Genomic DNA, 13,918 nt, shown 5'->3' with positions numbered 1-13,918 from the left:
ACTAGCAGTTAATAAGCTCAACTTCCTTGAATGAACTGGCAGTCATTGACACTAAGAATTGGCAAATCTTAATGGTTCTGATGTTTACATCCTGCTAAGGTTAGAGGTTAAGTTGCAGAAAACTGATGTCGTTATGAATTGATAGTGGGCGTAGAAGCAGATGACTTAGATTTATTATACGTAGAGAGTTAAACATACATAGTTTAGTAATCAATATCAGCATTCTTTCTGGAATCTATAAAATTAAACATAAATAAAATATAAAATAAAAATCTGTATTATTCAAATGCTCTTTGACCCATGCTCAGTAATAACTTTGGACATTTTGTTCTTATAATCTGTTTTCAGTTGAAAGGCACACCATTCAGAAGACAATCAGCTGGTTTATATGGTTAAATGCCACATAAGATCTAGTCTCTTAGTAACTTTCAACTACATAGTATAGTATTGTTAGCTATAATCACGATGCTGTCTGTGCATCAGGTCCCAAAACTTACTTGTCTTCCAAGGGCAAGTTTGTACCCTTGGGCTAACATCTCCCCATGTGACCCACATGACGGGAGTCCATGCCATTGCTTTGCTCAGTGATGCATGGGGAAACTCAAATTCTGAGAAGCTCAATGGCTGTGCATATGGAATATATTGTTCTAAGTAATGAAGTGTATTTGTTTTTGTTTTATTATCTTCAATATGGAAAAAAAACTTTGAATTGAAGAAAATTTTGACCAAAAAACTCCACTATTATAGTTGTAAAAAAAATGTTTTAAGACAAACTAAGACTACACAGGTCTTTGAGTAATCTGTGATGGCAGCTTACAAGATACGTGAAGTAGCACAATAATTGTAAAGTTGCAGATAAATAGAAAAGAAAAAAAAAGGAAGCTGCAAAACCCAGTGTCTCTTGTTTTATTTGTCTAACTTTATTGAGGTATGGTAAATAAAAATAGCATCTATTTAAGATGTATGACATGATATTTTGGTATATACTGTGAAGCACTCACCACAGTCAAGCTAATTATCTCTTCTAACAGCGTGTTCAGCTCTGGAATGGGCAAGTTGAAGAAAAGACTACTTGTTTTCAACAGAGAGAGAATTCCTTCTTCCCTAGGGCTGTTTGCATTCTCCAGGCGGCCACGGTCTCACACTGTGCAGTTCAGCATATTTATACACACGAGCATTAAGCAGCATCTGTGTGACCATGCTCTGGGAGCTGGCGATGCAGAAGGAAATGAACAAACCATTGCCTTCATGAGCTTCCATTCTGAAAGAAGGAGGCACAGACGTGGGAATGAGGAAATACGCATCTGGAATGTGAGGTGATGGAAAGTACTCTTGAGAGGAGTGGAGCAGGAATGGAGAAAGGGCGGGTCTGCCATTGTGAGTAGTGCAACAGCGAAAGTCACTCCCCAGGTGAAACTTGAGGACAGACATGAGGAGAGGGTGGTGGTTCTAGGCAGAGTCCTCAGCAGGGACAAAAGTAATGTCAGATGAGTGCCTGTCATGCGTCAGGAACAACAGAGACTCCTGTGGGTACAGCCAGGGGAGGAATGGGGGAAGTGGTGGGCCATCGGGTCAGAGAAGTAATGGATATGGAAGGTGAAGGGGCAGCTAGTATAGGGCTTCGTGGGTTGTTACGGCAATGTTGCGTCTTTATTCAGAGTCAGGTGAATGGGAGTGAATGCTTTCGAATAAGATACATTCTATGTGACTTACATTTTAATACAGTGATTATGGTTGACACAGGGAGACAAGTTGTGAGAAGTAATTGTAATCTGAATATTTTAAAGATAGAGCCAGTAGGACTTTCAGAGAGATTTCATGTGCTGAGTGAGGGTAGGGAGTGGAAAAGTGAGTGATGAAAGTTGACTATGTGATTTCTGACTTGAGAACCTAGTAGAATAGAGTTATTATCAACTGGGATGGGGAGGGTGAAGCTAGAGCAGATCTGGTAGGGAACAGGGCTCATTTTCTGAAGCATTAAATTTGGAATTGGTGCTAGCCTGCCAAAGAAAATCACACATTGGGTGGCTTGAACAACAGGAATTTATTTTCTCACGTACTGAAAGTTGAAAATCCTAGATCAAGGTGTCATCAAGGTTGGTTTCCGGTGAGGTCTCTCTTCCTGACTTATAGATAGCCTTCCTGTTACTGTGTGTTCACATGCCTTTCCTCTGTGCATGCTCAGGGTGGGAGAGGGAGATGGGGAGAGAGAGAGAGAGGAAGGAAGGAGAAGCAGATTCGTGTTTTTCAACTTCTTATAAGGACACCAGTCCTATGGGATTAGGGTAGTACTCTTATGACCTCACTCAGATAAACTTAATTATCCCTAAAGGCGCCATCTCCAAACATAGTCACAGTAGGGTTAAGAGCATCAACATATAAATTTTGGAGGAATGCAGTTTAGTCCATTCCATCTTCCAAATGAAGTTATAACATAGACAATGAACTGTATGAGATACTATGAAGTTGGGTGTGGGTGTGCTGGCCAGGGATATAATTTGGAGAATCTTCATGATATAGTTAGTATTTGAACCCATTAGACTGCATTAGATAACTAAGGGAGTGAGGGGATAAGAAATATATTATTTAAGGTGCAAACCCATGTGCACTCCTTGCTCTACTACTTAATAACCACATAGCCTTCAGCAAGTCATTTGCCCACGCAAAGCCTCAGTTGCCTCATCTTTAAAGTGGGGTTCATGATAGCCCCTTGCAGGGTCACTCAGAAGTAATTTGCATTATATAGTGTCAGAATTAGTTGGATTGACATCCAGCTGATGGGAGAGAGTCATTTGGTGCTTTGGAGAGAAAACACATGTTGGAACATCTTAAAACTTACACAAGGTTATATGTCAATTATATCTTAATAAAGCTAAGAAAAAAACAGATCATTTTATACTCTGATTAACAGACTACCTCCAGAATCATTCATTCATTGACTAATAATAATAATAATAATAATAAATATATATTAGGCATTGTCAACATGCGAGATATCAGGCAAATATATGGGACAGTGGGGAATGTATTAGTAACTATGACAGGCGCAGATCTTACCTTACAAATTAGAATAATGCTCTGAAAACCCTTTAAAATACATATCAAAAAACTGGAACAGTTAACTTAGAGACTTGACTAACAGTCCAGACTAATTAGTGCCAGTGCAATATACAAACCCAGTCCTGAATAATTTCACTGGTCAAATTCTTAGTAACAGTCCTCTACTGAGGCTCTTTTTATTATACAAATCAAAGAGTACAGAGGGAAACAGTTCAAAATGAATTTCTGTTTTTTAAATCAACAGATGAATAGAGAACCATAATGCAGTGAAGTCACACAATGGAATATTACTCAGCTATAAAAGTAAATAAAATACTGATACATGCTACAGTATCCAAGAACCTTGAAAACATTATACTAAGTGAAAGACGTCAAACATAAAATACCGCATACTGTATGTTTTTATTTGTATGGAATATCCAAAATAGTCAAATCCGTAGAGACAAAGTAGATTTAATTGTTGCTAAAGACTGGAGAAGGGAAAGCAAATAGAAAGTGATTGCTTAAAGAGAGCATGTGGGGGGTGACAAAAGTTTTGGAACCAGATACTAATGATGGTTGCACTATTTTGTAATTGCACTTAATTCCACTGATTTGTACACTTTAACTTGGTTACAGTGGTAAATGTATGTGTTATATGTGTTTTACCATAGTAAATATAAACGATCTAGCAAAAAAAATTAGTTCGTCATTGTATTGTACACCAATAATAGAATAATTGGATTTCAAAAAAATCTTTAAAACCTGTACCAAAATTATGGTATAGGCAAATATTTCAGACTCTCCCCTCCACTACATGATAAATTTTGTGTAGACATAACTGATTCTTATGTTCTGAATCAATGTTAGGCAGTATAAAAACCTAAAATAACATTTTATTCATGAAAAGAATCAATTCTGTGTGTACAGAAATTATAATAAAATTGCAATAAGTCAATAGGGAAAAAAAAAACCAAAGCTTCGTTCCTTCCAATTTCATCTTCCTGACATCATTACCGTCTGTCTGCCTCCTGATTGCTCCAAGGGATAAAATGAATGTCTTGTGATTTTAAGGGTTTTATGACACACTTGGTCCTTTGGGGTTGGCATATATTTCTTATTCTGAAAACACTATGAATCATCCTCACTACTTTTGCTGACAGTTTTCTTAGGGGAAAAAAAGTGCTTCTTCTAATTTAAACCTATTCTGATTTTAAAACTTAAGGCTCTGTCCTTACACATGCATTTGAAGACAGTCTAGCACACTTGCCACTAATGGCTTGGAGATTTCCAGTATTTTTATGGCTTCTAAATCTGTTGGCTGCTTTCCTGCTTTTTAATGTCACATGCCCTGAGTTTGTGGATCTTATCGATTCTTGAAATAAAATACAGCTCATTATACAATGTTTGCACCTGAATGCAGAAAGATGCTGCTGCTGTCTCACCATCAGTAAGTGACATTCTGGGGTCTATTTGTTTTTCATGGTATTTAAGATAAAACAGAACACGGAGTTTCTGGCAGTTTCAATTAAGATTGATGAGCACTGATCCATTTCAGTAATCTAATTCTCTCTTCTTGTAGTCTTTGGTATTTTAGCAGGTTGCCCGCATTCATGGGTAGAGTTTGTGACTGCATAATTGACTCACAAAATTTGGACTCATCCCCGTAACTGTCACCATGCTACCTTTCTTTGTCATAATGTCACAGGACTTGGGGTGGGGGCCACATTTTCAAGAGTGATTTTTTTTTCACTGTAACAATTTTGGTTACTCACTGAATGAACAAAACTCTTCCTTTACCAGGAATGTTATTTTTGTACTAAGAATCTTGTTGTCTTGAGTGTGCTCCAAGGAGCTCTGAGGAGCTCTTGGCCTTTGAGTAAGCCACTGATTGTCACAAAGATCTCTATGTCCTCAAAAATTCTACCAAACTATTATATTACTTCATGACCATGACTGATCTCTTGGTCCCCCTCTCTTGGTGACATTCAAACATTTTCTTCATATGTGGGTCAACAAAATTTTCATATCTCCAGAGGAGATAGTTAACACCCAGGGGGACAATGCAGTTTTCGGTTTACTGTTCTACTTTTTGATGTCCTCATCAGTTTGTCTGAGGTGACTGTCTGTACAGGGCAATTACTTTATTGTGCCATGACTCAGTTACACATGACTATCCTCGCTCACTTCTCCTCTCCCACATCCACACTATGAAACCACCCGTGTTCTGACAGCTCTCCATGCTTCCTGAATTTGGAGGGGGTCAGAATCCGTCTCCCGGGTGCTTTCTCAGACTTTCAGTGCTGCTCAGGTCTTCTCTACGCAAGGCAGAGGATTTTCTCTGCATTCTAACTCAGTTAAGTCCACACCAGTATAACTTCTATGTGTGAATTTTGGCAAATGCCTGAGGCTCTCTGAGCTCCGTTTCTACAAAATGCACTGGGAAACTCTCCATGTATTTTAAAACACTGTGAATGTACATGTCTTCAAGTTTATTTTGCTTCATAAAATGCCAGTTATAGAGATAAGTAAGTTTCACTCTCTGGGACTTTAAAAGGATTGACAGTTGAGTTTACAGCTGCTCTGTTCCTCACATCTCAGTGGGCTCTAATTTTAATGAATTTACTCTTCCTTTTAAAAGAAAGGGAAGAAAAAATTCACGTTTTTGTAAATAAGGGCTCCAGAAATGTTCAGGGACAATGGAAGCAGATTGAGATTATCGATTTGCTTCTATGGGGGCTTCTGGCTTCACACATCATCCCTGCTGGCTCATCATTTGTTTTACTCCCCGTGTGTAAAATGAAGAGATCACTGGAGTCACCTGTGCATGACTCTGACAGTTCCAAGAGTTCTTTCTTGACAATACTGCTGTGAGATTGCCCTGTGAGTGAGTGAGAATCAGCTATACCTTTCCATTTCTTTAGTTCTGCCTCCACCATGACCACATACCATCCTAACAATCTGTCTTACAGTTTACCCATTCAGTGGCTATTGATTAAAGGACTTCTGTGTATTAGACACTGGGTTAGTGTCTAAATGCAATAAGCAAAATAACAGGAAGGCATGGCTCCATGGAATTTATACTGTAATGGAAAGGGACAGATAATGAACATAATAAATTAGAATAGCGTGTTTATTCTATAGTGATAAGTACTATAAATAAAAATAAAACAGGAAAAGGAGAGAAGGGAGCTGGGTGGGTTTTCAGTATTAAATAAGACAATGAAAGATGACTTTTGAAGACCAACCTGATGGAGGTGAGAAGGCAAGCATGTGACTGTTTTGGAGGAAAAGCCTTGTTCCACAATAATGGGGGTAGTGAGCAGTAAAGCAGTGTGATCTTATCATCTCTCTCTCTCTCTTTTTTTTTTTTTGGCATTCCGTGCTTTATTTTTTCCTTATCCCTTTAAAATACTGAGCACTTTTGTATCTCAGTATAACATTTATTTTTATAACTTTGTTGCATGGTTATATTTATGTACAATAAAAATAGAATTCTGTTTGAGGCTTTAGTACGTAGAAATATGATACATGCTTGTACCTTTGTGTGTAAATTTTAATCTGTTTTACTTTTCTTTCTTGGATTAAAACTTCTTACAGCAAGTATTCCTCAGCTAGTACACTTCTAAGCTTGTAGTCTAATGCTGTGTACACAGGGTAATTCTTTTTTTTTTAATTGAAGTATAGTCAGCTTACAGTGTTGTGTCAGTTTCTGGTGTGCAGCACAATGCTTCAGTCATACATGAATATACATATATTCACTTTCGTATTCTCATATTGTCTCTTAATGTAATCTTCAGGCTGCTGTGTTGAGTATGCTTTGAAGGCAAGTAACAGGGAAGCAGGAAGACCAGTCAGAATGTGAGGTCAGTTGTTCAGGCAGTAAACGATAACAGGGCCAGGGGAGTAGCAGCGTAAGTGGTGAGAGGTGATGAGACTCTGGTTATATTTAATAAAGCAAAAATTTGCTGATAGTTGTGGGATTTGAGAGAAAGAGAAACGTCAGAATGGACTCCGTGTGACTATTAACTGAGTAGGGAGGCAGCACAGGCTCAGTTTTAAAGGCAGTGCAGTGTTTCACCAGATGAAATGCCATCCTCCACCCATTGAAAACCTCATCACTAAAAATTTAGGTTGACTCCAGATGTTGCTACTGTAAGTAATATTTCAATAAAAAAGAAATAGCGCATAACTGTCCAAGAGTTTTGCATGAATGTCCATTTTTTCCCCAGGCTATGCTTATTTCCATGTCTTCTAGCACGCATTCCAAGTTGGCCTTCAGGAAGATGGCACAAGATCATCCATGGAGCAGTTGGATGGGTGCTTTCAAATACAGTGGCTATACATTTACGTTTAAAGTTTGCTCGCTGATACAACCCCTAGTGCTTGATACCCTGTGCCCCCCACTCACCTGCAGGTGGGCTTTGTGCCCACCTCTAGCTCTGCGTGATGGTGGAAGTAGCCAGTGGGAGTTCTCCAGAAGTCTTTGTGCTTCTGGGCTTCTCTGAACGACCCTCGCTAGAACCTGTCCTTTTTGTCATTGTCTCAGGGATTTATGTGGTGTCCGTCTTGGGCAACAGCACCATCATTCTGCTTTCCTGTATGGATGTGCACCTCCACACCCCTGTGTACTTCTTTCTTGTCAACCTTTCCTTCTTGGACATTAGCTTCACCACGAGCATCGTCCCACAACTCCTGGTCAACCTCTGGGGTCCACAGAAGACCATCCGCTATGGAGGCTGTGTGGCCCAGTTCTATATCTCCCACTGGTTGGGGGCGACTGAATGTATCCTCCTGGCAGTCATGTCTTACGATCGCTACGCTGCCATCTGCAGGCCACTCCACTACACTGTCGTCATGCATCCACAGCTTTGCCGCAGCCTGGCCTTTGCCTCATGGCTCGGGGGTCTGACCACCAGGGGCTGGGGGAGGAAGGAAGGGGAGTGCGCACTTTGGATCCAGGGTATTATTTTCAGGAAAGAAATAGCGTAAAACTAGATGGTAGTGATGGTCGCACAGCATGTGAATGCAATAATGTTCCTGAATTGCACAATTTAAAAGGGAAAAAATCTGTAATTTATTTAAGGAAATAGGAAGCGGAAAAATAAAGGATGCCAACCATGGGGTGAAACAAACAAAGTAAAATAAAGGAAAGCAAAACAAAAACAACTTCAGGGGTAGTGAAGTCAACTTCAGGTGGGGGAAGGGATTCATAGTGGGATTTTGGAGAAGGTGTAGGAGGGGGCAGAGGGGGCTCAGCCCTAGGGGGTGATGATGCCTGAACAGATTCTCCAGTGCCCAGCGGTGCAGGTGCAGGTGCAGGAGCGGCAGGCGCTTCAGGAGCAGCTAGATCAGCAGGAGCAGCAGGCTGTTCAGGAGTGGCAGGCTCTTCAGGAGCGGCTAGATCAGCAGGACCTGCACGCTCTTCAGGAGTGGCCAGATCATTAGGAGCAGCAGGCTCTTCAGGAGCGGCTAGATCAGCAGGAGTGGCAGGCTCTTCAGGAGCGTCTAGATCAGCAGGAGTGGCAGGCTCTTCAGGAGCGTCTAGATCAGCAGGACCAGCAGGCTCTTCAGGATCGGCAGGCTCTTCAGGAGCGGCTAGATCAGCAGGAGCGACAGGCTCTTCAGGAGCGGCTAGATCAGCAGGAGCATCAGGCTCTTCAGGAGCGTCAGGCTGTTCAGGAGCGGCTAGATCAGCAGGCTCTTCAGGAGTGGCAGGCTCTTCAGGAGCGGCAGGCTCTTCAGGAGCGGCTGGATCAGCAGGAGTGGCAGGCTCTTCAGGAGCGGCAGGCTCTTCAGGAGCGGCGAGATCAGCAGGCTCTTCAGGAGCGGCTAGATCAGCAGGAGCAGCACGCTCTTCAGGAGCGGCAGGCTCTTCAGGAGCAGCAGGCTTAACAGGAGTGGCAACATCAGCAGGAGCTGCAGGCTCTTCAGTAGCGGCAAAATCAGCAGGCTTTTCAGGAGCGGCTAGGTCATTAGGAGCAGCAGGCTCTTCAAGAGCGGCAGGCTCTTGAGGAGTGGCTAGATCAGCAGGAGCAGCAGGCTCTTCAGGAGTGGCAGGCTCTTCAGCAGCGGCAAGATCAGGAGGCTCTTCCGGAGCGGCAGGCTCTTCAGGAGCGGCTTGATCAGCAGGAGCGTCAGGCTCTTCAGGAAGGGCAGGCTCTTCAGGAGCGGCAGGCTCTTCAGGAGCGGCAGGCTCTTCAGGTGCAGCAGGCTCTTCAAGACTGTCAGGCTCTTCAGGAGCAGCAGGCTCTTCAGGAGTGGCAGGCTCTTCAGCAGCGGCAAGATCAGGAGGCTCTTCCGGAGCGGCAGGCTCTTCAGGAGCGGCTTGATCAGCAGGAGCGTCAGGCTCTTCAGGAAGGGCAGGCTCTTCAGGAGCGGCAGGCTCTTCAGGAGCAGCAGGCTCTTCAGGAGCGGCAGGTTCTTTAGGAGCGGCAGGCTCTTCAGGAGCGGCAGGTTCTTTAGGAGCGGCTAGATCAGTAGGAGCAGCAGGCTCTTCAGGAGTGGCAGGCTCCTCACGAGCAGCAAGATGAGCAGGAGCTGCAGGATCTTCAGGAGCGTCAGGCTGTTCAGGAGAGGCTAAATCAGCAGGAATAGCATGCTGTTCAGGAGCAGCAGGCTCTTCAGGAGCAGCAGGCTCTTCAGGTGCGGCAGGCTCTTCAGGAGCGGCAGGCTCAACAGGAGTGGCAACATCAGCAGGAGCTGCAGGCTCTTCAGTAGCGGCAAAATCAGCAGGCTTTTCAGGAGCGGCTAGGTCATTAGGAGCAGCAGGCTCTTCAAGAGCGGCAGGCTCTTCAGCAGCGGCAAGATCAGCAAGCTCTTCAGGAGCGGCTTGATCAGCAGTGGCGTCAGGCTCTTCAGGAAGGGTAGGCTCTTCAGGAGCGGCAGGCTCTTCAGGTGCAGCAGGCTGTTCAAGACTGTCAGGCTCTTCAGGAGCAGCAGGCTCTTCAGGAGCGGCAGGCTCTTCAGGAGCGGCAGGTTCTTTAGGAGTGGCAGGCTCCTCACGAGCAGCAAGATGAGCAGGAGCTGCAGGATCTTCAGGAGCAGCAAGTCCAGCAGGAGCAGCAGGAGGGAGCTTGCTGTCTCCTGCTGGATCCTGGTGGTCCTGTTTCTGTTCTGTGCCGTCTTCCCCTGCCTCTGCCTGCTCTGGACCTGTAACTGTTGGACGTGGAGAGAGCTTTAAGTCTAGTGGTTGTGCTCAGGCTTGACAGAGGAAAAAGGTACCCATATGCCTCCCTTTCCATGTGCCTTTCAAGGACAGAAATCTTCCCAGAGCTTTGCAGACAGCTCCCACTGAGCAAGTGCCCACAGGCTGTGTTCTGTTTCTAAATTCTTCCAGACAGGTGGTCTGAGGCCAGTCTTTGCTCTGGTCCCAACAGCAGCCGTTGGGGATGCCTCCTTGTGTGTCCCAGCGCTCCGCCCTCCCTCACCTACACACCCGCACCAGCCCCGCCCTTCTCACCTTTGGGCTCTGCTTTGGGGGGCTCCTGGTCCTCTACCTGAATCCCCGGGAAGTGGGCATGGTGCTCCAGGTCAGAGCCGGGGGTGCTGAGCTGCCCCTCAGCCCTGGGCAAGATCTTGGGGAGAGACCTGGTCGGTGTCTGGGCAGTAGGCCTTGGTGGTGGGGAGCCCTTCATACCTAGACTCTTCCGGAGCCTGTGCTGGCCTTCCACAGTGTGGCACACCAGCCCCTCACTTGGGGAGGTGGCATGAGGGTCCTGGTTCCCCGGATCCTGCGGTGTCTGCCTCTGCAATGACAGTGACCGGCAGCCGGCCCAGCCCGGAGGTCTCAGAGCCCTGCCCGGCCAGGACCACTCCTGCTTCTGCCCCACTCGACCCTCTCCTGCCAAATCAGACTGGCACCTTGGTCATCTCAGTCACCCGGGAGGCAAGAGACACTCCCAGAGGGCATGGGCGCCACCTCGGGCAGCAGGGCCCTGCCCCAGTTCTCCACATCCCATCCAGCCCACTTGGACCCAGGTTGTGGACGTGATCGGCCCCCCAGGCCTCTGACCCTTCCTCAGCCTGCTCTTGCTTGAGGCAGGAGCCCCCCAACATGACTGCCCCACCTCCACCAGTCAGGAAGGGGCCGTGGGGCCACCCGGGGGGCTCTGAGGGGTGGCCCGGCCTGGGCGGGCCTGCCCTGGGCCTCCCTGTGTTACCTTTCGGTCCCTGTGGCCAAAAGGCCAGAGGCGCCTGGGGTGAGACTCGGCCCACTGCCGGCACTGTTGGCAAAGACCGTTGCTGCGGGCTTTCCGGGGGCCGCGACCTCGGGATCTTGGGACGCAACAAAACATTTCTGAGCTGAGCTGAGTTCACCAGCCAAGTCACTTGAGAAGTGTTCTTCTCTACAGAGCAGGTGCCTGGTGACCTGGGTTCCAAGTTCTGTTGGGCTATGTTGCCAGGGAAGTGAGGTCACTTCCTGGGGTCCCCTTCCCCAAGCTTCCTCCTTACACAAAGCTCCCCAAGGGCCTCTCTGGGCAGCTGATGGCTCACTTCCCACCCCATGCCATGTCCACACAGTGACACCAACTCGGCCCCTCCTATAGCCCTAGGGAGGCCTGGATACAGCCAGGGCCACAGCTCTGAGGACACAGCTGGGTTCAGACCCGGCTCTCCCGCCAGCAGTGCTGTCACCCTGGACAAGCCACCTGCTTCTCAGGGTCTCCCCAATCCCCCATCGGCCCAGTGGGGATCATTCTAGACCCTGCTTCCTAGGAAAGCCATCCTGTCTCTAGAACCACAAACACCTACAGCACCTGTCACCTCTGCGGGCTGGCATCACAGGGAGTTCATGCAGAGACTCAGCAAAGGAAAGGCCCCACAGAGGGCTGGTGGGGAGCAGGGCACAACCCACACAGGCCAGAGTCTGCCCTGGGATCTGGGGAAAGTCACCCTCCTTGCCGCCTGCTTCCCAGCTCCCTGTAGGTGGGTTGAAATTAAACACAACTCTGATATCATCCATTCTGGCATGCGACCTCCTAGGTCATTCTGTCGTGTCAGATTCAGGCCCAGTGCCCCATCTCGGCCTCGGGTGCGCTGCCCCACAGTGGCTCCCTGCTTTTTTTTTTTGCCTTCTGGTCACACATCCTTGTGTGATTCCCACACACTCCCCTGCAGGATGGATGGATACTGGGACCGGGTTCTGACATGTAGACTGACTTGTGAAAATGTGCATAACTTCCACTCATTGCCATCTCCAGTGTTCATTCTCTCTCTCTCTCTGTCTCTCAGTGCCTCTCTGTCTGTCTGTCTGTCTTCTATCTCTCTCTCTGTCTCTCTGTGTATCAGTCCACCTGTCTCTTTCCTGTATGTATGTCTGTATATATTTATGTGTATATGTGTGTATTTATGTGTGTATATTTAGCCCCAGGGCAGGTCACTTCTGAAAATGCCTTGATGACATACTGATTGTTTTAAATTCATGTTACTGAAGAAAAAAACATCTTTGAAAGTTGTGCAAGCACTTTGGTGAGGTCAAATCTAAGGACCAGCACTGCTGGGGAAGGGATACCCCTGTGGCCATTTGATCAGTCCTGTACCCTGGGCCCGCTCTACTATCCTACCACCCAGCCTGCCCGGCCTGGCTGAAAGAGAACCGGACAGCGGGAGCCCCACCCCAAGAGTCCACACAGACGCTGGACCCTGCCTGGCGCGTGTGGAAGCTGGACGGGAGCCAGGCGCCCCTGGACCTGTTCCCGAGGAGGAACGCGGCTTGGGGTCTGGGCCGCCGCTTGCCGTCGCCTCTGCTGCCGTCGCAGGGCAGGTAAGGGGGTGCTGGTAGGAGCGCACAGGTCGGGGAGCCGGGTGAGGCCTGGGCTGCACAGCTGGGGAGGCGCACAGAGAGGGGGGCGTGGGGTGAGGTCCAGGGTGAGGTCCAGGCCGCATGTCCCGTTATGACCCTGAGGCGGGTGCGGGGCCAATGTCATGGTTCGTGGTGCCTTCCCCCGGTTAGTAGCCCCTGAACCCCGTTTCTTTGCTGCTACTTGTACCCGGGTTTGGGTAGGCGGGTGCAGCCCCGGGAGGTGGGAGGGCGCCGAACGGCCCTGGAGCACTTTCCGCTGGCCCTCAGGTCATGGCCTGCCTGCGGGAGGCGGGTGCGGGGCTGCCAGGGTGTGGGGGCTGTGGCATCCACGGCAGCAGCAGGGAGAGGGGTCTGCTCCTGGGAGCTGTCCAGTTGCTCCCATCTACCCCATGGCCTGTCCTGGGGGCGGTCTCTGCTGCCCCAGGTTTACAGGAAATATGTGTTCATGTCAGCCTGCTCCTGGGAGGAGGGCGCAGTGTGGTCAGGAGGCAGTGTCAGCAGCAGAAAAGGACTTTAGGAGGACCGGGCTCTAGCCCAGGGTAATTCACTCTCCTTTCTGCTCTTGCTTCCTCAGTGGGTGGCTGTAGCGGCTTTTCCAGTATAAGTTATTACCAGATTTTGAACATAGGTTTCTGTGCTATACAGAAGAAACTTTTTTTAAAAAGTCTACTGTATATTTAGTGGCTAATATTTGTAAATCTCAAACTCCCAAATTTATCCCTTCCCACCCCCTTTCCCTGGTAACCATGATTATTAACCAAGTCTGCAAACCTGTTTCTGTTTTCTAGATGAGTTCATAGTGTCATCTTTTTTTTAGATTATATGTGTGAATCATATCATTTGGTATTTTTCTCTTTGTGGCTCACTTCGCTAAGAATGATGATCTCCATATTGCTGCAAATAGCATTCTTTTAACCTTTTTAACGGCATAGTAGTATTCCATTGTATAAATACTACTGCTTCATCTTCATCCAGTCACCTATTTCTTCATTTAGGTTGCTTCCACATTTTAGCTGTTATATATAGTGGTGCTATGAATACTGGGGTGCAGGTACCTTTTTGCATTGGAGTTTC

General features: G+C 46.9%; 2 protein-coding genes across 3 annotated transcripts in view; one reads left to right on the top strand and one right to left on the bottom strand.

Moving 5' to 3' along the window:
• Positions 1–13,918, top strand: part of LOC116279760 (E3 ubiquitin-protein ligase HERC2-like) — a 71,111-nt gene that overhangs the window by 39,367 nt on the left and 17,826 nt on the right. The window lies entirely within an intron of this gene.
• On the bottom strand, positions 7,933–12,968 carry LOC140690368 (uncharacterized). Its single transcript, XM_072952067.1, has 4 exons — positions 12,658–12,968; positions 10,679–10,902; positions 9,404–10,197; positions 7,933–8,079 (listed from the first exon to the last, which is right to left on the bottom strand). Exons 1-4 carry the CDS (start codon positions 12,966–12,968, stop codon positions 7,933–7,935), a joined length of 1,476 nt encoding a protein of 491 aa, XP_072808168.1.

Source organism: Vicugna pacos, chromosome 3 (genome assembly GCF_048564905.1).
Source record: "Vicugna pacos chromosome 3, VicPac4, whole genome shotgun sequence".
Classification (NCBI taxonomy): Eukaryota; Metazoa; Chordata; class Mammalia; order Artiodactyla; family Camelidae; genus Vicugna; species Vicugna pacos.
The sequence above is the reverse complement of the archived record's forward strand: the minus strand, read 5'-3'. Positions and strand labels throughout refer to the sequence as shown.